General features: G+C 52.1%; 3 protein-coding genes across 3 annotated transcripts; 2 read left to right on the top strand and 1 right to left on the bottom strand.

The window, feature by feature from the left end:
• Positions 1 to 1,903: 1,903 nt before the first annotated feature.
• Positions 1,904 to 9,723, top strand: NCLIV_018220 (Mitochondrial protein-like, related; the record flags this gene model as incomplete). Its single annotated transcript, XM_003882015.1, has 12 exons — positions 1,904 to 2,141; positions 2,705 to 2,837; positions 3,587 to 3,681; positions 4,268 to 4,413; positions 5,137 to 5,198; positions 5,548 to 5,618; positions 6,219 to 6,447; positions 6,956 to 7,118; positions 7,593 to 7,645; positions 8,158 to 8,242; positions 8,757 to 8,829; positions 9,473 to 9,723. 12 exons carry the CDS (start codon positions 1,904 to 1,906, stop codon positions 9,721 to 9,723), a joined length of 1,599 nt encoding a protein of 532 aa, XP_003882064.1.
• A 2,599-nt stretch (positions 9,724 to 12,322) lies between these two features.
• On the top strand, positions 12,323 to 17,608 carry NCLIV_018230 (putative CAM kinase, SNF1/AMK1 family ToxPK1; the record flags this gene model as incomplete). Its single annotated transcript, XM_003882016.1, has 9 exons — positions 12,323 to 12,497; positions 12,941 to 13,072; positions 13,939 to 14,021; positions 14,478 to 14,622; positions 14,907 to 14,976; positions 15,096 to 15,289; positions 15,801 to 15,971; positions 16,467 to 16,649; positions 16,971 to 17,608. 9 exons carry the CDS (start codon positions 12,323 to 12,325, stop codon positions 17,606 to 17,608), a joined length of 1,791 nt encoding a protein of 596 aa, XP_003882065.1.
• Positions 17,609 to 19,056: 1,448 nt separating this feature from the next.
• NCLIV_018240 (Similar to uniprot|P38747 Saccharomyces cerevisiae YHL013c, related) lies at positions 19,057 to 23,012 on the bottom strand (the record flags this gene model as incomplete). Its single annotated transcript, XM_003882017.1, has 7 exons — positions 19,057 to 19,203; positions 19,881 to 19,974; positions 20,251 to 20,296; positions 20,990 to 21,141; positions 21,570 to 21,678; positions 22,082 to 22,544; positions 22,896 to 23,012. The coding sequence occupies 7 exons, from the start codon at positions 23,010 to 23,012 to the stop codon at positions 19,057 to 19,059; spliced, it is 1,128 nt and encodes a 375-aa protein (XP_003882066.1).
• Positions 23,013 to 24,203: the final 1,191 nt, after the last annotated feature.

A 24,203-nucleotide genomic window follows, 5' to 3' on the forward strand; every position in this document is an offset into this window, starting at 1 on the left:
AACAAGAGAGAGAAGAAGAGCGAGAAGAAAAAGGAGAGAGAGGAGAAGCAAAGGGAGACGAAGAGGAAGATCCGAGAGAAGGACGGGAAGGCGATGGGCACGAAGGGAGAGCAGAAGCGAACAAGGACGGGAGAAAAGCCTGAGGCGGGCGCGGAGATTCGCCAGCTTCGTGGCAGCCGAGAGAAAGGAAAAAGAAGAGAAGAGACAGAGAAGCTGAAGACAACCACCGATACGGGGTGTCTGGGGCGACGCCCTGCGCAGCCCCCATCCTTTCCCCAGCTTCGCGAAAACTGAAATTTGAATTAGAACGTCTTCGCAGCCAAGAAAGGAAGGATCCAGAGGCGACAAAAGACGACTAGCGCCCTCATCTCGTCCGAGTCTCGTCTCTCTCTGTCTCAGACAGATCATGCAAACACGTAGTCGCCACACGCGCACAGGTGCATGCGACCATCTCGAGTATGATTGCACACTCGCGGTCCTTTATCCGCATCTTCAACAAGCAGATTTCCTGACAGTTTATCTCAACTCGCTCAGCTCGCCGCCTTCCCCTCGGGAGTGCAGAAGACGGTCTGCATGCTGACACCGCTGACGCAGCAAAGCGAGGCGGGAGGGAAGACTCCACACAGCGGACACACACGATGGCATCTTCTCTCCTACGTATACTCTTCCCATACAGGCCCCCGAGACGGACATACACAAGTCGACACACACATATATATGCTTCGATGTGCAGATTTGGATACTTTTATAGTGATACTCGGTTCTTTGCGAGGGAGAGAGAAGACAGAAAACAGAACGACGGAGAGACGAGAAATCACTTTGTTCACGAGTGGACCGAGAAGCGGGAACTTCCCAAATCGTGTCGCGATGAGGTTAGACCGATCACCCCTTCGCCGAGCCTTGAAACTGAACAAGAGACAGCGTTCGGACACAGGACCGTGTCGACAAATTCCTTTGTTTCTCTGCGTGTTGTCGTCAAAACTGCGCGGGGAAGAAGCCTTTTCTGTCGATTTTTGCTCTCTTATCTCCGCCTCAGCCTTCACTCCGTGCTCACCGCCAGGGAAGCGGTCACCAGAAAAGAGAAGGAAAGGGTGAAACTCGAACGAGAAAAAACGAGAAGAGAGAATGCGTTCTGATTCCTCGTCGTAAAGAAGTCGAATTGCCTCGCCGAGATATTTGCTCACGTCGATGCATGCACATGCATCGACAGCACAGGAGACAAGAAGCGAACTTTTCCCCGTCACTCTGAACAACACTCTTGAGAATCTGCGTGAAAATCTCTCTTTTCCCTTTTCGGGGCCTCGTCCTCCGCTTTTCATGCCCCTCTCTTCTCCTTTTTCTGCCGACACTCTCACGTGGTGGCCTCGGTCTGTTTCTTGTCTCTCCTTTGTTCCTAAGCGAGAACGTGTCTCTCTTCGCCGGTGACTCCTGAAAGCTCTTCTCTCTCGCCTCTCTGGTCTGATCTATAAGTTGCCGCAAGGTAGAGGACGAGACTGGAGAGAGGTCCGACCGAGTCTTCCTCCTTTACTCCTGGAGACCCGAGCGCTCTACGGCCCAGGAGGACGGGCGTCGCGAGAGTTGAAGATGCTGAAGAGGCCTGCCGACACAACAAGACGCGGTCCTCCTTTCCGCACTTAGGTGCCGTGGGGCTTTCTCTTCTGCCTCTCCTCCTTCTCTTCTCTCCCTTCTCTTTCTCTTCTCTCCCTTCTCTTTCTCTTCTCTCCCTTCTCTTTCTCTTCTCTGTCTCTTCCCTTTCCCTTCCGTCTCTCTTTTTCTCATCCCTTTCTTTGTCGTTCTTCTCCGCCTCTGCTTACCGTTCTTCTCTGCCTCTGTTTACCGTTCTTCTCTCTATTTTCTTTTTCTCTGCTTCTGTGTCCTGGACGTTTTCTTCTCTTCGGCGACAATGGCGGGTGCGTCCACGGCCTTGCCTCTCTCGCTTCTCTCCAGAGATGCTCAGCGCCTTCCCCAGTCTCCTTCGTCCCCAACCGCTTCCGACCTCCATTCACTTTCGTCTGCCTCCTCACGCCTTCCGGAAGGCCCCGAAGGAGCCTCGCAACCCAAGCCGTGGCCGCTCTGTTGCATGCCGCTTTTCCTCACAGAAAATCCTCTCTTCAACGCAGGTTTTGGCCTCGCAGTCCTAGGTACGGGACTTCGTCTCGTCGTCAGAAGGGTCCCTTTCCCTTTCTCTTCCCCACTTCTCGCTTGCGCTTCAGGGGATGCGCTGCTCTATCGGATGCCAGTTCTTTTTCTGGGCTCCTTCATCTCGTTCACACTCCTCCCTGTCGCTATGTTTTCCAAAAGAATGATGTGCCTCTTCTGCTCCTCCCCTCTCCGTTGACTCTTTCCGTCTTGGGCCCTGTCCTCCTCTCTGACGCAATGCACATCTCTTCTCTCTTTCAGCGTCTTTTTCTGTGTCGAGGAGTTTTTTTTTCTCCCAGGGAAGGACATCTGTCCCTCGTCTCCCCTGGCGCTCCCTTCTGTCTGGCTTCCTTCCCTTCTCTGTGTCTTGCTTCCCTTCTCTGTGTCTTCCTTCCCTTCTCTGTGACTTCCTTCCCTTCCGTTTGCCTTTTTTCCCTTCTCTGTGTCTTCCTTCCCTTCTGTGTGTCTTGTTTCCCTTCTTTTGCGTCGACCTATTCTTCTCTGCTTGATTGGACTCCGGACACTTTCTATGTCGCGCCGGCTTCTCGTCTCCGTTCTGGTGCAGGAACCGGCGCCGCGCTCGCGCGTCGCAGCTGGCAAGGCCTCCAGGCTGTTGCTCGGCGGCAGCTTCTCACTTCTCTAGAAATCCCTGTCCGCGATCCTGCCTATCCATGGGTCATGCAGTGGCTGGTCTCCCGGTGAGGCTTCTTTCCGGTACACCCGCGCCGGCACCTGGGAAGTTTTCAGAACTCGGGTCGTCCCTACGCCCCCAACGCAGCAAAAGACCAGTCAACCAGGCAGAAGCTTCAGGATTCCGACTCGTGAAACGCGCACCTGTATATTGGCGGTTTCAGTCTGCTCTCCTGGTGTCTGACCTTCTTCTCTTCTCTCGGGCGACTGCTGCCTCTCCGCTGCCGCGTTCTCTTCTCGTCGTTGTCGCCTCCTTTCTTGTCCGAAATGGCTGCTCGTGGAGGAAAGATAGCGGGTTTTTGCGGCTCTTCCCGCACCTCTTTCTCCTTTCCTTCTCTTCTTCCTTACTTCTTCTCTGCTTTGCTTTCCTCCGTTCGAGAACTTCTGAAACACGCGTGAGGTCGTCGCTCTCCCTGCGTCTCATCGCTTCGTTTTTCCACCTCTCCAGCGGTCTCCCGGTTTTGTCGCACGACTCCCTGACTCCAAGGCCTGGCCCCCGTAGCGCAACTTTTAAAAATAGAATGATCTTTGAATATGAAGATCGAGATGGCCCGACGGTTCGACCCTGAGCACCTTTACATTTTCCTGCTTCCTCTTTGGAGCTCGTTCTTTTCGCTCCCGTTGCATTTACACTCCGTCGCCGTTCTCCCCATTCGCTTCACTCTGTCTCCGTTTCTCTGCGAATCGCTCGGCTGTCTCCTTCAATCCCCGATCCACATTTTCCCGCTCTTCTTTTTCTGTGCTGGCTTCTCTGCAGAGGCAGCTTGGCCCACCATCTCGGCATCTCGACCGAGTATTGCAAGGACAACGCCGGAAATGTCCAGGCGGTCTTCAACTACATTCCTAGTCCAGGTGCGTTTGCTTGACGAAACTTTGTCCACACAGAAAACCGAACTCGCTGCCATGTTTGTGTCCTCTTTGAACCTCTCCTGTTTTGTTGTCGTCAATTTGGTTTAACCTCTGCGGTTTTCCTATCCACCTCTATCGGCCTTTTCATCTGGATCGTGATGGACGCACACATGCGTATATGCATATATCTACATGCATGTGTACGCCTTCGCCGGTACGAGTTAAAGTCGTGGAGTATGACTTCCTTTGCGCCGCTATCGCTTTGTCGGTTCCGGTTTTTCTTATTTCGTCAACCCATTGTGCAGCACGTGGCTTGTAGGTCGTGGCATGATGCGGAACGCCTCCCTGTTGCGTTGCGTTAAGCAGTCCAGGGGGGTTGTGGTGTAGGCGAGCCGGGGCCTCGCGCCGTCCTCGCGTCTCCTGTTAGACTCTGTAGCTGCCAATCTGTCACGACAAGAAGCGGTTTTGGCCTTTCTGTCTTGAATTGGAGTGGACCGTCCCCGAGAGAGTCGCGCCGTTCTAAAGTGTATCCGTTCGTTCCCGTCTTCCACGTGCTTGGCCCGCTCTGCTGGTGTCTCTCTTTCCTCAGGCAGGCACGTGATGCGCTACAAAAACGCCCCGCTGGTCATCGAGAGAACGCGGTCTGGTGAGACCATGGATTTCCAAACGGGCACGCCCTGGGAAACTCTCACTCTGCAAACCTTCGCCTTCCAGCGCCACATCATACAGGAAATCGTGAGTGCGGCGGCCGAGCCTCGGTTTCGCAAATCTCCCGGCCTTCTCAGCTGGTCGAGCCATGCGCGTTTGACGACGTAGGAATTGGCGCCAGGGAGGACTCTGCCACATAAACACAAATGTCTGTCTATCTATCTATGCAGGTAGATATCAGTGTTACGGTGATTTTGGATGTACACACTGTGGGGATGAGCAACGCAGGCGGCGACAGGAAGGAGAGGCATTTGTTTTCGAGCGGCTTGTGTGTGTCTGAATGCATGGAGTCCGAGAGCCTTCGACGCGAGGCCGTGTCTGTGTATTCACGCGCATGCGTCTCTCATTGCAACACAAGACACAGACATATAGCTCGGCATGAGGCCGGTATTGCTCGCGAGGTTGGCGAGAGGTTGAGGCATCCGAAAAAATGTGCAAGCGAACGGACGTGTACGCAGCGGATCTCCCCTCTCACCGCTGACAAGTCGATATGCATCTGTCTGTGCATACTGACACGGAGCTAAACGTGGACCGATACTTTCAGATGTGGAAACCTTGACGAGGGCGCAGATAGATGGAGACGCTCCGTGCTGACCTTCGTTTGGGCTTGTGGACGCGTGCGGCGGTCATGGGACTTGATCGCGTCATAGGTGTCTGTACAGCGGCTCGCGCGCTTTGCTAAATGTGTCTCGTGGAAGAGCCTTCCACCAGACCCCCTCTTGCGCCGTTTTTGCCGCTGTTTCCTCGCAGCTGGAAGAGGCGCGCCGGAATGCCCTCGCGAAGGAAGAGGGGAAGACGGTGATTTTCCGAAGGTAGGACGGAGAGCAGGAGAGAAACAGTGGCGGGACACCCTCTTCTGCGCAATGCGCAGAGAGACGCCAAAAAGCCCAGCGTGGGGCGGGGCGCTGAGACGCGCGTTTCCGGAGAGGGCGAAGGCGGGGACTGCGAAGTTAGAGAAGACGTTCCTTGGGAAGCGCTGAGAGGTGGAGGTGTTCAGTGGATTTACTCGGCAAGCTTGCCGATTGGCTGGGAGCCCTGCTTTTCCTTGGACACGGAGGCGGCCAAGAGTCCAAGCGGCGGAAACACTAAAGACTCGTCCCTTGCACTTCTACTTTGAGCCTGTTTCGGTTTCTTGGCTATCCTCTCGCCTGCGCTTCGTAGCGTCGCGTCCGAGTGGCGAAAATATGGCGAACCAAAGACAGTCCGTCCTTTCGATTCCGTCGTGTTGGCGGGTAGGGCTCCACGCAATCCATTAGACGCTTCAAAGGAAAACAACGGAATCAACAACTGCCATAGTACACTCATTCATACGTACATCACGCACATCTATACATATATATACATACATGTATATATAGATGTATATTATACATGACATGGAGCTATGCATCCGGCTCCTCCGCTGTTTCCGCGTCAGTGTGTATATATAAAAAGTATTAGGTTGGAGGATCGGGATAGCATTTGCATATGTATCCATGCACGCGCATTCGCGTGTTGCTCCATATCGACCTGGCTGTACTCTCGATGTGCGTATCTACTTTCAAGGGGTCTAAGAGAGACAGGATATTCATGTATAACTTTACGTACACACACATATATATATATATATATATATATATATATATATATATATACTATATACATACGACTAGGTTTGCGGACGTCCGGCCCGAGAAGTGGGTCGTGTTCTCGGGAGAGAGGAGGACACTAAAACCTTCCGAGGTTTGGCTCTTCCGAGACTCCGTCTTTTGCGTCTGGCGGCTTTTCAAAAAGGCCCGCGTTGCCTGTGCATCGGGTCTGCTGTCTTTCTTCTGTGTTGTTTCTCCGTTTAGACGGCGTGGCAGAGCAAGTCTATGCGGACGTTCTGAGCTTCTTGAAGTCGTCGCAGTGGTATCTCCAGAGGGGCATTCCTTACCGGCGAGGCTATCTCCTTCATGGTCCCCCAGGGTGTGGCAAAAGCAGCTTCGTCATGGCGCTCGCGGGGAAACTCAAGTACAACATTTGCGTCATGAATGTAGGGGACCCGCTCATGACGGACGACCGTCTTCAGTACCTTCTCGCGTGAGTCACCCCCATTCGTTTCGAAACCAAGGTCAAACAGCCCCAAGTGGCTATACACACACACAAGCGCATATATATATATATATATATATATATATATATATATATAAATATATACATATATATATATATATATATATATATATATGCCTGAATGTTTGTTCAGTGGTGTCGATTGCACAACAAATACACCTAAGCATAATATATATGTATATGTATGTACGAGATTTGCTTTCATTGACGTATACGGGTGTGCCTGAGTGTATGCGACATATGTAGATATGCCCGTGCGTCTAAGTCTTCTTCCCCGGCATTTCGTTCCAACATGTGGGGCACTCGTGGCTCACATATTTCGTGGCTGTGGGTGTTGCCTTTTTGTCTTGGTTTCGTGGCTTGTCTGGAGTTGTGGGTTGCCACGGCTGTCGATGTCTGGGCTTTTTTCAACCCTCACGCGAGCTGCCTTTCTCTCGCTCCGACGCCGTTCCATGCGTCTTCGTTGCTTCCTCAGGACGGTCCCGCCGCAGTCGATTTTGCTCCTCGAAGACATCGACGGGGCTATACAGCGGTCGGAGTCGGCGCTTGGAGGGAACAGTGCGGAAGACCGGAAGGGGGCAAATCCGTACGGCATGCGCGGCGTGACATTTAGTGGACTTCTGAATGCTCTGGACGGGGTGAGAGTCCCGAGGGGAGTAGATGTGCAAACGAACACACGTGTCGACACACTGTACGAATGCCAACTATTCACTGTGGCAGCATCTGTCCCTAGCGAAGCGTCTCTAAAGGACAGAAAAAACGGAAGGCGCGCAGATGCACATGGGCATGCGGACAGGGGGTATATAACCCTGCATACTGAAGCGAGGGGGAATCTAGCAAATGATAAAGTGTCTGCCTTTCAGGGCCGACAGAAGTTGTAAGAAGACTATTTGAAGAGGGGGTCGGTTCGCCAGAACAGCCGCCAACCTACTGCGGAGATCAGTGGGTTTGTCCATTCGTGACGGAGTTTGTCGTTTGGGTGTCTTCTGGTCGTTAGTCGGTTTTGTGGAAAGGCCATAAAACCTCGAGGAGGACGGGGGCGCCGCAAGACAGTGGACAGCCATTAGAACTTGGGAAAATTGATTTATGCGCTGCCTTTGCCCTTCTTCCAGATCGTGGCAACGGAAGAGCGTGTGACCATCATGACCACAAACCACCCTGAAAGGTGAGGCGACGGTGCACTTTCTTCCATGTTTTTCAGCTGGTGACCGCAACCTTGTCCCGTGTACAAATGCGTGGTGCAAGAGCATGCATGTATGCTTACACACATCTAGACACATCCACGTCCGCGTGCATGCATTCGCCGTCATCAGCAGTGGTTTCAAATATATGCATGTAAGCGCATGTAATTCGCGACGGGCTGCTTGCCCGGCATCCGTAGGACGACAGGCAAGGTGAGCGAACAGTTGCTGAATTCGAGTCAATTGCAGACTCGCTGGCGCTTGAGACCCCGACTGGATAAGAGTCTCTTAAACTTGCATGTGTCAAATACTCCGCATTCGACTGTGTGGCGTGGACCAACCGGCAGTTACTGTGCCGCAACTCGGAACTCCCAGCTAGGCCTCCCATAACCTTCGATATTTACACAGTGCTCGACTGGCATTCCAGCGTGCGAGGGGCACGGTGATCCAGCTTCGAGAGTGCGGCATGCCTTTTCTATTTCATCTCTTCGAACAGACTTCCGGACTCCCTCATTCGTCCTGGTCGCGTCGACATCAAGGTCAGAGTTGGATACGCGACGCGTCCTCAGCTGCGGAGGCAGGTGAGAACCCTCAGGCAAAGAAGAGCGGCGAAGGCCGAGGAAACGGCGCGACGAGTTGAGAAGGAACAGATGAAACGCGCATGCAATCGGCAACGGAAATCAAATACATAACGTGGATGGCTGTTTCACCCTAGGTCTTGGTATGAGCTGCAGGTTTTTTCGGAAGGCTAGGGGGAAATGTTTGCACCCGAGCTCGATCCACGAGGACAATTATTTGCTCAATAGGCTAAACCGGCCGTATGGTCCCTGTAAGAGGATGCATATGAAGGGCTCCTATGATGTATGCCGCTGCAAACCCTTTCGAACAGATGGCCAATAAATGATTGTGCATGCATCTTGTTGAGGAATCTCTTGCTGTTGCTCACGCGTTTTTATTTGCCTCTGAGGGGTCATCCCATTGGTTCATTCCGCGGCAACACAGAGCCCTCATTGTAGACTAGTACGTTGCGCTTTCGCGTCTCCACCTCCGATCTTAAACCTCTTCCGACGTGGCTATTTGTCTCTGTGAATTCAGTTTCTCCGGTTTTTCCCGGGAGAACAAGCGGCAGCTGACAAGTTCGAAGAGATTCTCAGTGGGATTCAACTTTGTAAGTTCCTGTCCTCGCCAGTGAACATTAACGTATTCGAATGGTGCTCAATTACACAATCGAAGCTTGAACTAACAAACCGAGGCGGAGATCTTTTGAAGGGCGCTGCTGGCGTGGCGGCGCCAGCAATAAATCGAATGCCGTTGTCTCCCATATGACATCTTTGCAGCATAGCGCATCCAAACCCGCATCTTTGAATGGACATCCACAGTAACTGTGCTGTTGTCGGTTCCCACGTCTCATGAGTGTGTGTCATCCCATCTCCTGTGAGGCTCGGGAAAGTGGATCTGTAGTTCCAGAAGAGCAGACGAAGCTTCTGTGCGTGAGTGTGCACTGTGTCTAACATAGTCTCACGACAGCCAGTGAAACGCTTCTTCTGGCCGCCTTGCCGCACTCTGGGAAGGCCTCCTTGCCGTGTGTCACTCAGAGCGGACGGGCACAGTGTGTCGCGCTAGTGGGCGGTTGCGAGGTTCCTCCGAGAAGAAGCGTTCTGCCGTGTTTGACTTTTTTTCATCGAAAGGGAATCGAGTCGCTGGCGTGCCTTTTTCGCTTTAGAAGAGGATCGCGGGCAGGCAGTTTTGTTTCCCCATCAGATAGATCCTCATTTCCTTTTTTCTGCGTGTGTTCACCGGTGCGTCTGCAGCTATGGCAGAACTACAAGGGTTCTTTTTATTCTGCAAAGACAATGTTGACCAGGCTTTGGCAATGGCTGAATCATGGAAGAAGGCAGATGACGAAGCCCGAGCAGCGGTGATGCGAGAGCGCGAAGCGGACAAAAGCAAAGCGAGAGCGGAACTGGAAAACCTCGTAGTCCAGCAAAACAGCGCCCACACAGGGGGAGCGACGAGTGGAAATGATCAGTCTGATCTTCGCCAGAAGCCGAGTGCCTCCTGACGGTATTAGAGTCCCCAATGAGGCTAGGCGGAACCTCAGATCAGGAATATGATAACGTGAACGCAAATTCCTTTCACGTGAAACGTTGACCGTGATCTTCCAGCGTTTTCAGGAGATACTGTACTGTACCACCGTAGTGTTATTCGAAAGCGACACCCGCATGAGAAGCATTACCGTAATTCACTCTACCCTAAATTCTCGAACACCTCCGGCGCAAGTTTGGGTACGGATGCTGATTAGGAAAGAGAGTATACCCCCAAGCGAAAGCCTCTGCATCTCAGGTCAGAGAGGCACTACGACAGAGGAGGTCGCGGGGTGGATGCACCGTTGAAAGTACCGTGTGAAAACTTGTAAGTTTTGTCAGAACCTGCTGTATTGGCAGAGGTATCGCATGTGAGTTACACGGTTCACGCCAGGCGGGTTCTGATCTGGTGAGCTGAAGAGCCAGATGACTGCGGAGGTTTCACTGTGCTTTTGGGATGAGAAACGTGTGTTTTGCTGAAGAACATATAGCATCCCCGACGGAACGAAAAAAGGTATCTAATGTGGAACACGGAACTGCAGTAGCCCGGTGCTGCCCGAAGAGCGGTGACGGCGGGTTCCCGTCGAGGAAATCTCGCCGGAGACCAGGTTTTTTGTAAACTCACGAGTCACTTGTTTTGATATCGTGCGTTCTCATCTTTTCCCACCAGAACACGGGAAAGACACTTTTTTTCCTTTGAGGGGTCCATAAGCCGCTGTCCCTGTAATAGGTTGTGATTTTCTGCAGTTCTCGCCGATCCGTTTGTCGGTCCACTCGTGTCAAACTCCTCCGATTGCTTCCTCTCTCTTCTTTCTGAAGACCGTGACAGAAAAGCAATAATTTTTTCGCTTGATACAGCATGTCATCCAACGCCCTCAACGAGGAAAGGCGTGTTCATTTGTAGCGTTACCTTTTATTTTGTTTCTCCAACAAACTTTCGCGGATGCACCGCAGCTCACTTTACGTGGGAAACAATCGTTAGTAAACGGAGGCAACAAGCGATGATGAGAGCTCTTTTACATAGTGCCTCCCTCTATGTTTTGCTCGTTCTCTTGCCTTCTATTTATAAACATACGTTTTACCGGCAGTCGTTCAAGGGCTGGGAAAATGTTATGAGAAATTCGTTCTGAAGAATATATTACAAAACGCTTTTAATACCTGGGCCACCCTGGTTCTCCGCGTTATCTATTGGAAACCTGACACGTTTGTCAAACAGTTGAAAGTCCGCATGTCTGGGATTAACAACCATTTGACGGTTTTACCAACGGCAACTCCGCATATGTCATTCCTTAAGATTCGAATCTCTCCAACCGGTGTTTCTTGGTGTCTTGAGATGAACCGATTGACCGTTGGGAACCCAATAGCAATGCTTAAATTCCGCAAAATACGCTGACTGCCCCAATCAGTGCAGCTGTACAGCGACCCTCTCCAGAACACTTCGTGTGCTTGCAATCTCAGTTTAGGGCACATGTAGTCTGTGTTTGCCGTTCATACGGCTCGGAAGCTGCCGTGTCGAATTTCCGAGACGGGACTCACCTCTAAAAAGTGGGCGGTCCTCTTCGAGACCGCATGAGCCCCAAAAAGCCCTGACTTTTTGAACGAGTCTACACATTACCGTGGGGCGCGCCGCATTGACGAGAGTTATCATTCGAGAGTGTGATTGCGATACAGTGGAAGAAGAAAAAATGGATAAATTCATATTTGGGCTGTTTTTCCACCCCTTGTCTGCATAGTCCCGCGACGATGGGAACCCTAGAGAGGCTGGACCCCTACAGTAGGCCATGCGAAGCCCCCCCCGCCGGGGACAGGGCTCAACAAGACCAGCCAAATCATTGTTATAGTTTCCGGTTTTTGTTTCTGCGGATGCGCTGGTCCTGGACAATCAAAGGAGACCCGTTCGCCACTCTCACTCCGACTCGGTTGACGGGTATCATGAGTCAAATGACACAGAGTGAACAGCGAAGGACGATGCTCTGCGTCAGCCCCTGCGGAACGAGCGTGCGCCTCGTGTGGGGGCCCAAGCAGCGAAACTGTGAGAGAGGGGCTTCCGTTCACGCGCACGAAAGTGCTGGTTTTGAGGGTAGGTTTCCGTGCCGGCAACCCGTTTGTGCTTGCGACTGTTGCTGGTTTCCTGGGGCTGAGCCGAGGGCGTCTTCGATTTGACGGTGGTGGCTTGGTGTCTTCGTTCTCATGCGTAGTTCGCACATCCTGACAACGTGTCTGAGGGGCGCCCCTCTTCCTGTGATTCTCAGGTTTGCTTCCCTAGTCGTCTAAGCGGAACCCTACCAACTCGAATGCCTTCCCGAGTCCGAATGCGAATGTGAGGCCCTCGGGAGGGGATCGAGTCTTCTGACCTAGCCGCCAACCGCTGCTTGTTCCGTCCATCTCGTGGAGAGTCAAGGCAAAGGAAGTTCCGTACCTCTGTTCTGGAGGCGTACCAGACCTGAAAGAGCTACTGCACTCCGTGGGGGGTGGTGCGAGCGGCGTTGGGCAGAAAAACAGCGCCAGGAGGGCGCTCCACGTTTGCTTGTGTCGATAGATTGAGGTACTGCCTGAAGTTCGCGAGAGGCTCCGACAATGCTCGGCTTCCCGCAACTTGATATTGGGGACCTCGATGCTGCCAACCATGGATGGAAAAACATTTTGGTCGCAGCAAACGGGGCAAATGGGTCGGACCCCGTACAGCTGAAATTTCCTCCGGACACGCCTTTCCAGAATTTTTTAGACTGGAGCGGGCCCAAGGTCAACGTCAGTAAGTGGTCATGTCGAAACATAATGTTGTCAAGCGCTAACTCCAGAACGTCACTTTGTTTATAGCTGAGCTGCAATCTCAGCACGCGGTGGGCCCCGACTCAGCTCGCCCAACCGAAAACGTGACATCGTTCGGATGCATGGTCGTTTTCGCTCTAACAGCGACACCTTGTCCTCTCCCGTACTCTCCACGCCTTCTTGATATACACAGGAATCCTCTCCAGCTTTTCAATCTGGGGCTACAGTGCAGCTTCACATCAAATCGGAGGAAGTCGGCATGGTTTCGGGTATCAATCCGACTGCCGCAATTTTAGAGAAACACTTGGGTACCGGTAGGGTTCAGGAACAGAACAACCCCGGGACTCAAGAGGACTCTTGTCGAGGCAAAAGGATAAACGTGATTTTCCAACCACATTACGTATTGAGACTGCCACATGTGCTCAGCCCCTGCCCGACGCGCCTTCACGGAATCCGGAGACGAGATTCAGGACTTCGACCAGTTACTCGATGACGATGTCGTTTATATCTCCAGAGGCGAGGATTTCTGCAAGGGCGGGGTTGACAAAACAGCGGATGGTGAGGCCACGTCCCAGTGCTACCAAGCGTAGCGTTACGACGGAGCTCTCCTTCGCGTTCTGTAGATGTACAGTGGACGAAGACCGGACAGCAAAGACTTTCGTTTTTGCCACTGGGGTCTGCTCCCCGTGGATTCCCACTCACTCCTCAACTCAGTTTTCGGGGAGAAAGTCTTTTTCTAAAGCCGTGCAGGCAACTGCCACCCTTCGGTTTTTCGTGCTTTCCTGCAGTAATTGGAGGCTATGTCGTGAAAGAATTACTGGGGGAGGGTGGCTTTGGCAGAGTCATGAAAGCCGTTCACCCCGAAACAGGCAAGTTATCCAGTTGACCGGGCGATCGAACAGACATGCACGGCGTTTACTCACTCTCTGATAAAGTCCCACGAATAAAAGCCTCTTGTTCAGAAGGAATGAATGACTTGGTTCTCCTTTATCTCTGGCCTGAGCTGGTGGTTTGCAATACTTTGCGTATTTGTGACATCTTGTTTACGAGAGTTGAGACTCGTATTTTCTGCTGAGATACGTTCCTTGCGCGCCTCCCTAAACGATTCACCACACGGGCCCAAACCAACCAAACTCCCTGGTCGCACCCACACGGGGGCATCTCACTAGTGGCTTAATGGAGAACGCAGTGCATTAAATATGATTAACTCCAGTCTGTATCTGCATCTGAATTCGCTATGATCATGCCCCTAATATTTTACTCTGGGTAAATTGATGAACTTGTTTTGTCGGAAAGATACAGTTTTGAAATCTGAGGTCTGCAGACGACTTGCAGAGGCCATCCTTGTTTTTTCACAAAAAAATCACGGTTGTCAAATCGTCACTTTGGAAAAATGGAAAATGCGTGCACTTTGTCACTCACAGGAGAGATCGTTGCCATCAAACTTATCAACAAACGGTCATTTAACGAGATCACTGATGCTGACCGTGTTTTCGTTGAGATCCAGGTAAAGTGCTTTTTAAAGCGTTGCCTTCTACGGCAACGAAGTCTCCGGATGAATGGCGCTTTACCTATCGCGGAACGTCCATCACATTCATTCGTCATTAGCTGTGCGACGACAGGCGATTACAATCCTGGCCGGTAGCTTGCATTCAGCTTTCGAATCCACGGACCTGGCAATCCGCTGTTTGCCATGTGCTGACCTTTTGTCATGTCCAGGGCTTCATGGTTTCAGCTTGTGGGATTATAATGGTTTCAGAGCTGAATTCGTCATCTCCCCCGGACAGAGGCTGAGTTATGCTGTGCCTGGTATCGCTTGAGATATGTTCCTTGTCCCCGACACCGAATAAAAGAAAGAATGTAATCCCTTCTGTTAGGTGCTGCAACTTAGTTTCTTGAGTGTCATCTCAGTCTCGCCTCTTTGCATTCCTTGGCACGTCCGAGAACAATATCCACTGGACAGGCGCTGAGAGATCTGTCTCACAAGCACGTGATAAAGATGAAGGACGTCGTGGATAACCCAAAATACATCTGCTTCATCATGGAGTACGCGACGAATGGCGAGTTACGAAATTACGTTTCAAAAAAAACACGTCTGAAGGAAGATGGTCAGTCCGGTGGTACACCCGGTCATGGCCAAGACGAGGAACGTTATTTCGAAGGAACGGATTTCTCTTATGATGAAACAGAACTCTGCTTCAGTTGCTGGGGTGCCGGAGCTGCTGCTGTACTTCACAGATACACGACAAACGGCCGAACCTCTTTCTGTGCCACTCGAAAAAGTAGAATTCATCTGTGACACTTCTCACCAGGCAAGACAGTCGGCTGAACGATTCACTCGTCGACCCGAGGCTGCATGTCAGCTTCCACCGTGTTCGCTCCTCTTTCGCAGAAGCCCGGCAATTTTTTGAGCAGATTATCAAGGGTGTTCACTACTGCCACTCCAAGAACATCGTGCACCGGTAAGAGCTTTCTCTTAGCCAGCGCAACGATCTTTCTCTGAAGACTTGGAGTTGCCCGAGGCCCACATGTCTGGGGGAGTCCCCCCGCCTGCCATTCTTTCCTCCGCGAACCTCAACAGGGATCTAAAGCTTGAGAATATTTTGCTGGACGAGGGCAACCAGTGCAAAATCGCCGATTTTGGGCTGTCTCACTTCGTGGTAGACAGCCACGCGACCGTCACGGAGGGAGGGACGCAAGCGTACCTCGCCCCGGAAGTGTGGAATGGCCAATCAAAGCATTCAAGCCCTTTCCAACTCGACGTTTGGGCACTTGGTACGCCCCATTCACTCCGAAGTGAAACCGCAGTTCTTGTCCTGTGAGCTTCGTCTGTCGAGGTTGTTGCTCTGTGTCATTATCGCGACAGGATCCTAGCGAATGCGGTCGGGGGGTCCGGCACCCACAACACGAGCAGGCATCTAAAGCGAAGCAACTCCTTTGTGAGCGTGCCGACGTGCTTCTGTTCGGAGCTTCATGCGCCACCATGGGGTCTTGTTTCCAAAGAACGCAGTCTCATGTGCAGGTTTGTCAAGGCGAGAGAGGTTTGTTTGGAGGTGCGCGTGCGTAAAAATATCCAAGTCCTTCCCCTGCTCTCTGCGCCTTTGTCTTAAGCGGCCCGACGTCTCACACCGTCCGTCCATACGCACATCTGCAGGTCCGGCGCGGCCACGAGAAATACACGGGTGTCCCCTAGTGAACGTTGTGACGGCAGAAATCAAACACAGTATGCCACGCCGCGCTCAAGTACTCTGCGCCGTTCTCGTCTGCGATGCCCTGTTTTCTCTAGGCGTGATTCTCTTCGGCATGACTCATGGACGTCTCCCTTTCGAGAGGCCAGATCGCCATACGCTCGAAAGGTTAAGGACGGTACTAAGTCAGGACAGCTCGCCTTCCTGTACCTTCTCTTCCTCAAAACATTCGGTTGCTTGTCCTTCAGCGGCTGATCTCGTTGCCTGCTGTACCTTCGTTCGGAAAACGAACGAGTTCTACTGTATCATGTTCCCATAGTTGTACCCACAACGTGGACTATTCCAGCGACAGGAAGCTGGAATGGCGATGTCACTCGGACTCAAGAGGTGCTTTCGTAGCGGGCTCCTGGTAAAGAAACAGAGAGTACAGGAGCAGGTCGCATCTTTCTTGACCGCTCCCACAGACCATCAGTCAGTTCGGTTTTAACAGACGTAACACGCCAGACAGTGTATGTTTTCCCGTTGCCTTTGATACCGTTCAGCGAAGCGACGTGTGCGTCTGTGTGTGTAGATAGGCATACCTACATTTCTGCGTGTGTACAAACATGTACATACGCGACTACCTGGCAACCCTGACATGAATGCACATTCGAAAACTTCGATAGACAGTGCATTTCGCCCGCCGTGTTGGCGGAGTAAGGCCTGAGGGTTTTCGGCGAATGAGAAAAAAAGGTGGAGGTGGGCTCTGATGCGTTCCCAGGAAGGCCTGCCTTTCGATGCATCCGCGTCCCCGGCATTGAAGAGGACGATAAATGCAATGCTTCATCCGGACCCACGAAAAAGAATCCGGATCAGTGACCTCATGAATGATGCGTGGCTGAGGCAGTCGCTCCCCTGGGAAGATGCACAAGAGACTCTTCAACGCGACCTCAGTGGAAATTGCAGCTGTAGGCACAGGAGAAGGGTTTCTACTATTGACAGCTGACAGATGCACATGCGTGCAAATATATTACGCCACCGTCCACGCATATGCTGTATGCATGCACATGTGCATATAGATATACAGTTTGATATGTCAGTGTAGGTATGCGGTTTTGTAAATGCATCTAACTATATTTGTGGCTGCATATATATATGTATATATATATATATATATTGACAGATAAATACATAAACGGATATGTATGCATGCGTATGGAGCTCGAAGTCGTTGTCGACATCTTCCGGAATAGCAAATTTTTCGTTTCGCGGCTGTGGTTTCTGGATAGCTGAGTGCGGAATGTTTGTCCCTTGTTTGCGTTGCATCCCGGTTTCTTCCAATTCTCCAGCGAAAGTAGATTCGTCCAATCCGAGTCGTTCGCCCTCACAAGACGGAGGCCCCTCGTCTGAAGCTGTTCCCCCTGCAGGCACGACGATCGATGACGCAATGCACGTCAATCGTTCTGTTTTAAGATCTTGGGAAACCCTCTCCCAGGGCACGGCGCCGACGTCTAGCAGTGGAGCCTCTCCGAAGGATTCCTCGGCCCCCGCTGTCAAAAGACCTTCGCGAACTCGCGCCCCCGAGAGTCTCCAGTCCTCGTCAGTTCCATCGAACCGCGGGCGGGCTCAAATGACAGTCGAAAGTAACACTTTGCGTGTCCATTCCGGCGCAGTTACAGTGATACCGCCTTCTGCTCACAGCCCCGGGGCACCGCCCACTTCATCTACGAGGCTCTCGGGGGGGACGGTTGCCGGTCGCAAGAAACTCGGATCTCAGGGTGGATCGGCAAATGGATCTGCACTAAACTTTGCTCCTCTTCCTTCGGGCAATGCAGCGGGTTCCCACAGTTCAGCCACTGGGGCCAGGAGGCGCTCGCCGTCTGTAGGAGGGAGCGCCCGTTCACCACGGGGAAGCAGAAACCGATAGCAGGTGGACGGCGGGGTTGCTGCGCCTGGAGCAAGGAAATTGAGCAAAGGAGAGTGCCTAGTATGCATTTGACTCTGTATGAGGTTGAGGGAAGCAATCTAGGTTCAAAAACGGGAGACACGATGCGGGGTCGGAGGGAAACAAAGAAGAGCGACCAAACAAGCACTTCTGCAAAAGGCGCTAGGAAAGCCGTCCCCTTCATTCGTGCCACGCCTAGCTCTCAACAAAACAGCACTATTACGTGTATGGGTATATACAGCTGCATGATTTACGGCGTCCATGCACAAGGAGCCTAACACACGTGCGTCGACGTTAACAGAGTGAGGAAAAACGATCCGACACTGACCGGGTTTGATTTCCCTCCTAGCTCAGTTCGGCCACATTCCGCCGCACCGCCGTGTCAGCGAAACAATAAGCAATGAAGGAAACGGTACAGATGACTTCTCGGGAAAACACGATCCCGTTTGTCCCTTGTACGACGTCTAAGGTGCCTCGAGGGCTTCAGTGGCTGCGGCATCCGGTGGATACTGCAATCGCAAAAAAGAAATGTGGCATAGAGCGATCCGCGATAACTGTATATCAGAAGGTAGGGGGAAGCATGTTTGTGAAAACGTGCAAGTTCCAAAATTACGTGGCATTTCCTGTTACTGTTTCGTGGCTCTTGGTGCCTGAGAAAGAAGCGTCTACGCTTCCTCCCAATTGCTGCTGAGGTTTCTTCCTCGTCGCTCGTTCCTTCACAGAGCTTCCGAAACTGCTCCTTCCTCCCTTCTGTAGACCGGATATATGCATGCAGGTATCTGTAGATGTACTCGGTTTTCCGGCATGCATTGCGTCTCTCCCTCACAACACGTTGTCGGCTGGTATCTGCACATCCGTAATCCGGACGTCTGCATACAGTCATGTACAGTCCTGCACATAGATCTAAATACGAACAGATTAAGTATGCATATGCGTATGCCGCTCTCTGTCTAGAGCTCTATCTCTCCATATACACCTAGATACTCATTACGCTCTGAAGCCAGCCATAAGCTGTCCATATCCAGTAGACGAACGAAACAAAGAGAGTGACCAGACAAGCTACCGCCGATACACATACGAGAGAAGTTGGCAAACTTCTGCAGACGCAATTTATAGTCACATCTCTACGTGTCGCTCACTCAGCCGACCTTCCTCTCCATGTATATATATACATATGAATATCTGTACATATATATATGACTATTTCATGTGTGGATGGAGGCAGGAGAGCACGAGAGGAACACACAAAGAAGTCGAGAAAAGACAAATGCGAATGAAGCCATTCTGATGAACCGGAGTTCTGTATATCTGGACTGGCTTCACTGGCACTGGCTGCCGGCCCCTTGAAGTCGACGAGGAAAAAACAGTGTGGAACGTAAAAAAAACAGGATGGCCACGGAAAGTAACCCAGGGCGCCGCCAACGTTCTCCTTATTCGGTGTCACATCCAACTTCGACTGCAGAGTCAGGCGTCGCACACGCAGCCGGCACGACGGAGTTGTAGTGCCCGCCTGCGGCCAACAGATGGCGGTGGAATGCGAGGCGAAGGGGCGTCGCATCTGCCGCGCAATCCTCGCCCTACAGGGCATGGCACAGAAGAAAGAAACAGAGAAACGGGGGGCAAATTTGTGCTCCCAAAGAACGGAGAAGACAGCTGCAAACTTTTCGCTTCTCTCCGCGTCCACTCACTGCACCTTATATAAACGCCGCATCCGCGCTACAAATAAGTCTCCCCATGCATACACACATAACAGTATCCACATATATGCTTCGGCGCGCCCACACACGGGGAACTGAATAAATACGCACAAATGCATCACTACACACACAGAAGGCATTTGGATGCATCCAATAAAGAAGTCTAGGAACGCGCATTCATGAAACATAAGCCATTGGCTGATGGAAGCACGAGAAATGAATGCAAAGTACACGTAAGAACTCCAAGAGAGACAGCGAGGAGACAGTGGAAACAGAAGCCGTTACCGGTTCGAGAGCCACATCGCTTCCCATCCGGAAAGGGCGTCGATACGACAAGCGAATAAATGCACAAACGGAAGCGCATCGGATCCATGAAACGCTGATCCGAAAGGTTCGCGTGTGGCCACTGAAGCACAAGCAATATGCATGCACTATCCACAGAAATATACATATATATATATATATATATATATAGAGGGAGAGAGAGAGCGAGATATCAGAAGGCATGCAGTTACGTTCAGCAGGCGTGAAAACGATCACAAAAGCACGGCGCTTACGTAATTGAGGATGAGGAATTCTCCGTCATTCATCGAGGCGAGTTCAATGCGTCGCTGGAGCACCTTCGAGATCACCTGCAGCTCGACTTCGCCGCTGCGGCAAAAAGGCGACAACCGCAAGGCAGACGAGCAAAGACACCCGAAACACCCAAGTAGAATGAGGCGGAACCTGCACATGTGCTTGAGGCAAGTTCCCTGAGAAGTTGTCCCCGTTCCTAACGTATTCTCTCTCCAGATTGCTTGCTCTTTCCTGAGTCCTTGTTTTCGCGCTTTGAGTGTTTCTCTCTCGTCGCCCTCTGATGGCTAGATGGCGCACCTCCCCTCGTCCACGTTCTTTTCCTTCACTTAATTGTTCGCCTGTTTCGCATACCCCCACTCCGCAGTGCTGCGGATCTTCTCGCAGTAATCCTCGAAGCCTGAGAAGCCGAAGACGCCGGAAAAGACGCGAAACAAACCGCGGTGGCGGCAACGCGGCGGCAACCACACCCGCGAGTCGCGAGAGGTAAACAAAAGGCAATGCGAAGCGGGACGGAGACAAAAGACACAGAAGGCAGGTGGAAACGGAAGCAACAAAAGGACCCGGACCACCTAGCAGAGAGAGGAGATGGAATAGAAACCAGCAAGGCACGAACGCACGTGGGAAAGAGCATCAACTCCCAAGTCTAAGCCGCATGCAGTTTACGTTGTTGCCTCCCACGACTGGATATCAGACGATCGCAATCGAGTCGTCAAACCACTTTCAAACACATACACGAAAATCGAAAGAAGTTTAGTGCATGCACGATGGCGGCTGGTCCTGGAAAGCCTGCACGGGTCGATCGATAAACATCCATTTCTGCACGGAAACCTGAGACACATCCTGTTCTGAGTCAATCCATCACGGAGCGTTTGGAACAAAAATTAAACACACACACAAATATATGTATGTAGATTCATATATGCATATCTATAAGTATGTAGATATGTAAATGGATATATGTATCTATGTATTTGCATGCGTGATTGACCGTGGTTGTTTCTCAGCTGTCCGTGACAGGAGGTGAAACTGGAGGGGAATCGTCAACTCCGAATTCACCTTGGAAGGTCGGCACGACTTCAAGCGACTGTACCTTCCTGGGTTTGAGCGGCATCGTCGAGGAAGAGCTGAAAATCCTCGCGATGCTCTTCCAGAAAGTCCGCAACTTTGAGTCGCAGAGTCTCAACGGAAGCAGCCGGGTTGACTCCTTGCGAACAAATCCTCTGCATTTGGTGGCAGATCGCTCTGAAAAAAGACGAGACGCGAGGACGAAAACCAACTCAAAGGAAGAGACGTGCGCTCAAACCCCGAGACGCAGGCTAAGAAGTGGACGTCCCATGGATCGCCTCGCATCCACTTCCGTATGCCTCTACACCTGAACCATATACCCACACCGATGGATATCTCTGCATGCACCCACCTCCGCCTGTACATCCACACGCCAACGCATGCATGCTTTTTACATGCGCTTGAGACTTTGCATGCCCAACGAAACCAAAGAACGCAGTGCAATCGGAGGCGCTTTGCGATGGCTTCTCCACCTCCTATGGAGGCACGAAAAAGCCGAGAAGCCTCCCTCTCGGACGGCGCAAACCGTCCCGTCGCCGAAACCAAAATGTGCCTCTCGCCGTGTCAGGTTGTTTCTGTTGCCCCTGTGGCGCGGCCGGTCTCACCTGTACATACAGTGGCCGTCCGCCGCGATCGAGTGAATCGCGAGATTGAGACTTGCCAGGTGGCGTCGGAGCGCCTCCCACTCCACCTGGCCCGGATCTGGGCCAGCCTCTGGAAAGGAGACAGAGAGAGACGAACAACGTGGTTGGTGCGCACGCGAAGCAGCCTACAGACTGCGGAGAAAGACAAGAAAGAAGCGAACAGGCACGGAGAGAGACAGGGACGAAAAAGGAGACAAAGCAGCAAAGTGTGACAGCGGCTACGCTTAAAGCCGGATTTTTGCGTGGGGGGGAGCGCCCGAAGAGCAAGGGACGACGGACGACGCATTTAGGTCAAAATGTGTCTCTATCGAGGTGAGGGGTGTGCAGGCCTGAAAATCCCTTGGCGACGCAGACAGATTTTGTCGCTAACACGGCAAAGCGTAGGAATCGGCCAACGCGTGCAGCGGTTTGACGCAGAAACACGGATACTACCGTTCTGTCTCGCTTTCCTGCCGACCCTTTGAGGATCCTACCTTCTCGTTCGAGCCGAAGCGCCTCTTCGCGTGCCTCCTCTTCCGCGCGTTTCTTCCTTCTTCGCTGCTGCGCCTTGGACAGCCTGGCAGGCTCCCGGGGCCCGTCGTCTCCGCCGTAGAGCCGCAGCGACGCGAAGGTGTTGACAACCGCGTCCGCGCTCTCGCCTGGCGATGCGGAGACACTCGCATCCGACGCGCCTGTCTTGTCTCCGGAGCGACATGCGGCGGAGGAAGATCCGTTCACAGAGGCCATGGCGCTCCCGACCTCCGCCTGCTCGTTCCTCTGGTCGTTCGAATCTTTGGCAGCCTCTTCCCTCCCTCCGCTTCTGGACAGAGCCGCAAGCTGTCTCTGGTGATCTGCGAGGAGGTCCGCTTCCTTCTGCCGGATCTCGCGCTCCAGCTGCTGCTTCGCCCCCTTCCCCTTCGCCGCGGCGAGCGCGCGCTTGCTGGCTGCTTGGAGATCCTGGAAAAAAGAAGAAAATCCAGCCTCCGTCTGATGCCGAGACACTCAGTGCGCGTCTGCCAGGTGTCCCCACCAAGAGAAAAAGGCTAGGAGAGACATGCAGAAGAAAAGAGCCGACACAGAGCCATCGGAGGAAACTCCCACAGTCTCAGGAGATGTACACAGATGCATATGCATAAGTGCAATTAGATATGTATATATATGTATATATATATATATACGTTTATTTGTGAGGGTGTGTAGAGATGTATTCATGTGTGAGTGTATCTATCTTGATGTGTGGCGATTCAACAAAAATGGCATGAGGAACTTGCACTATCTGCAGACGGAAAAGATTCCAGAGAGACGCACCTTAATCTCCTTTCTGTGTTTCTGAAGCAGCTTCCGTCGACTTCCTCCTTCTTCGCCGTCGCTCCCTGAGCCGTCGCCCACAGGGCCCCATGACGTTGCGGCCCCGTTCGCCTCCATCTCGCGTTTTCTTTCCTGTATCACTCTTGTCCTTTCTCGCCTTGCTCTTTCTCACCTTCCTTCTCTTCCTCGCCTTCGTTCTCTTGTCCTTTCTCTGCTTCTGCCTCTTCCTCTACTTTCTCTTGTTCTCTTTCTTTTCTCCTTTCTCTTCTCCACCTTCTTTCCTCCTCCTTTCTCCCCTCCTCCTTTCTCCCCTCCTCCTTTCTCCCCTCCTCCTTTCTCTCCCTCTTTCGCTCCTTCGTCTCTGCGTTCTCTCTGCGGAGTCTGCCTCTGTCCTTCTTGGCTTCTTCGCGCGGCTCGGCGTCGCGCGGCCTTTGCTTCGACGTCGATAGACAACCGAGCAGTTGCGAGAAAGCACGACAACACGAGGACGGCGGGGAACCCAGGACGGCGAAACAAATGAGGAAGAAGGTGGAAAAGCGGGAGAAGCAATTGAAAACGGAAACTGCCTCGGCGAAGCCGCGCACGAAAAAGGAGACAAGACAGACGAACGCCACGGCAAATCGGAAGGTGACCGAAGAGGAGAAGCCGATGCAGTGCCCGTATATAAAACAGGCCAGCTCGACTTCGTTGACAACCTAGAAAAAAGATATCCCTTTAGAAACGCTTTGATCTTTCAGAGAATCCTAGCGCAGGAACCGCTGCGTACTCGTCAACACCGCGCTGTCGCGACTTTCCATGCTGCGTTTGTCTTTCTGCATGCATTCGCGCGCTCTCGCCAGCCCTTTATCTCTCTCCCTTCAAGAAGAAAGGATGTAATCTTCTTCAAACTTTTCTACACCTTTCTCCCCTTCTCCCCCCATCGAAGAAGGAAGGGTTTTTTCGGCAATTGCTTTCTTCCTCGGTTTCGTATCAATTCTCGTTTTTCTTCCTGCGTTGTCTCCCGGGAGAGGGACTGAGGACCTGGCGAGACACCGCGCGAGCCCCGCCCTTGATTTTCTGCATGCGTGAAAAGAAGATTTAACACATCAAATCCCAACTGTGTGCTTTCTCTGCATGTGGAGTCTCCTGGGAAAATAAGAAAAATTTTTGAACCGAAGCACCCTGCCACAGTTCGTTGCCGTCACGTTTTCCTCATGATTCGAGTCTCAAAAAATATTAGGGAGCGACAAAACAGTGTAAAGAGGGGAGACGGATGTGGTCTTTCACCTGTTGCCAAACTCACACATTTCGGCGAATAAGCACTGGCAT

The sequence above is a fragment of the Neospora caninum genome, chromosome VI (assembly GCF_000208865.1).
Source record: "Neospora caninum Liverpool complete genome, chromosome VI".
In the NCBI taxonomy this organism is placed as follows: domain Eukaryota; phylum Apicomplexa; class Conoidasida; order Eucoccidiorida; family Sarcocystidae; genus Neospora; species Neospora caninum.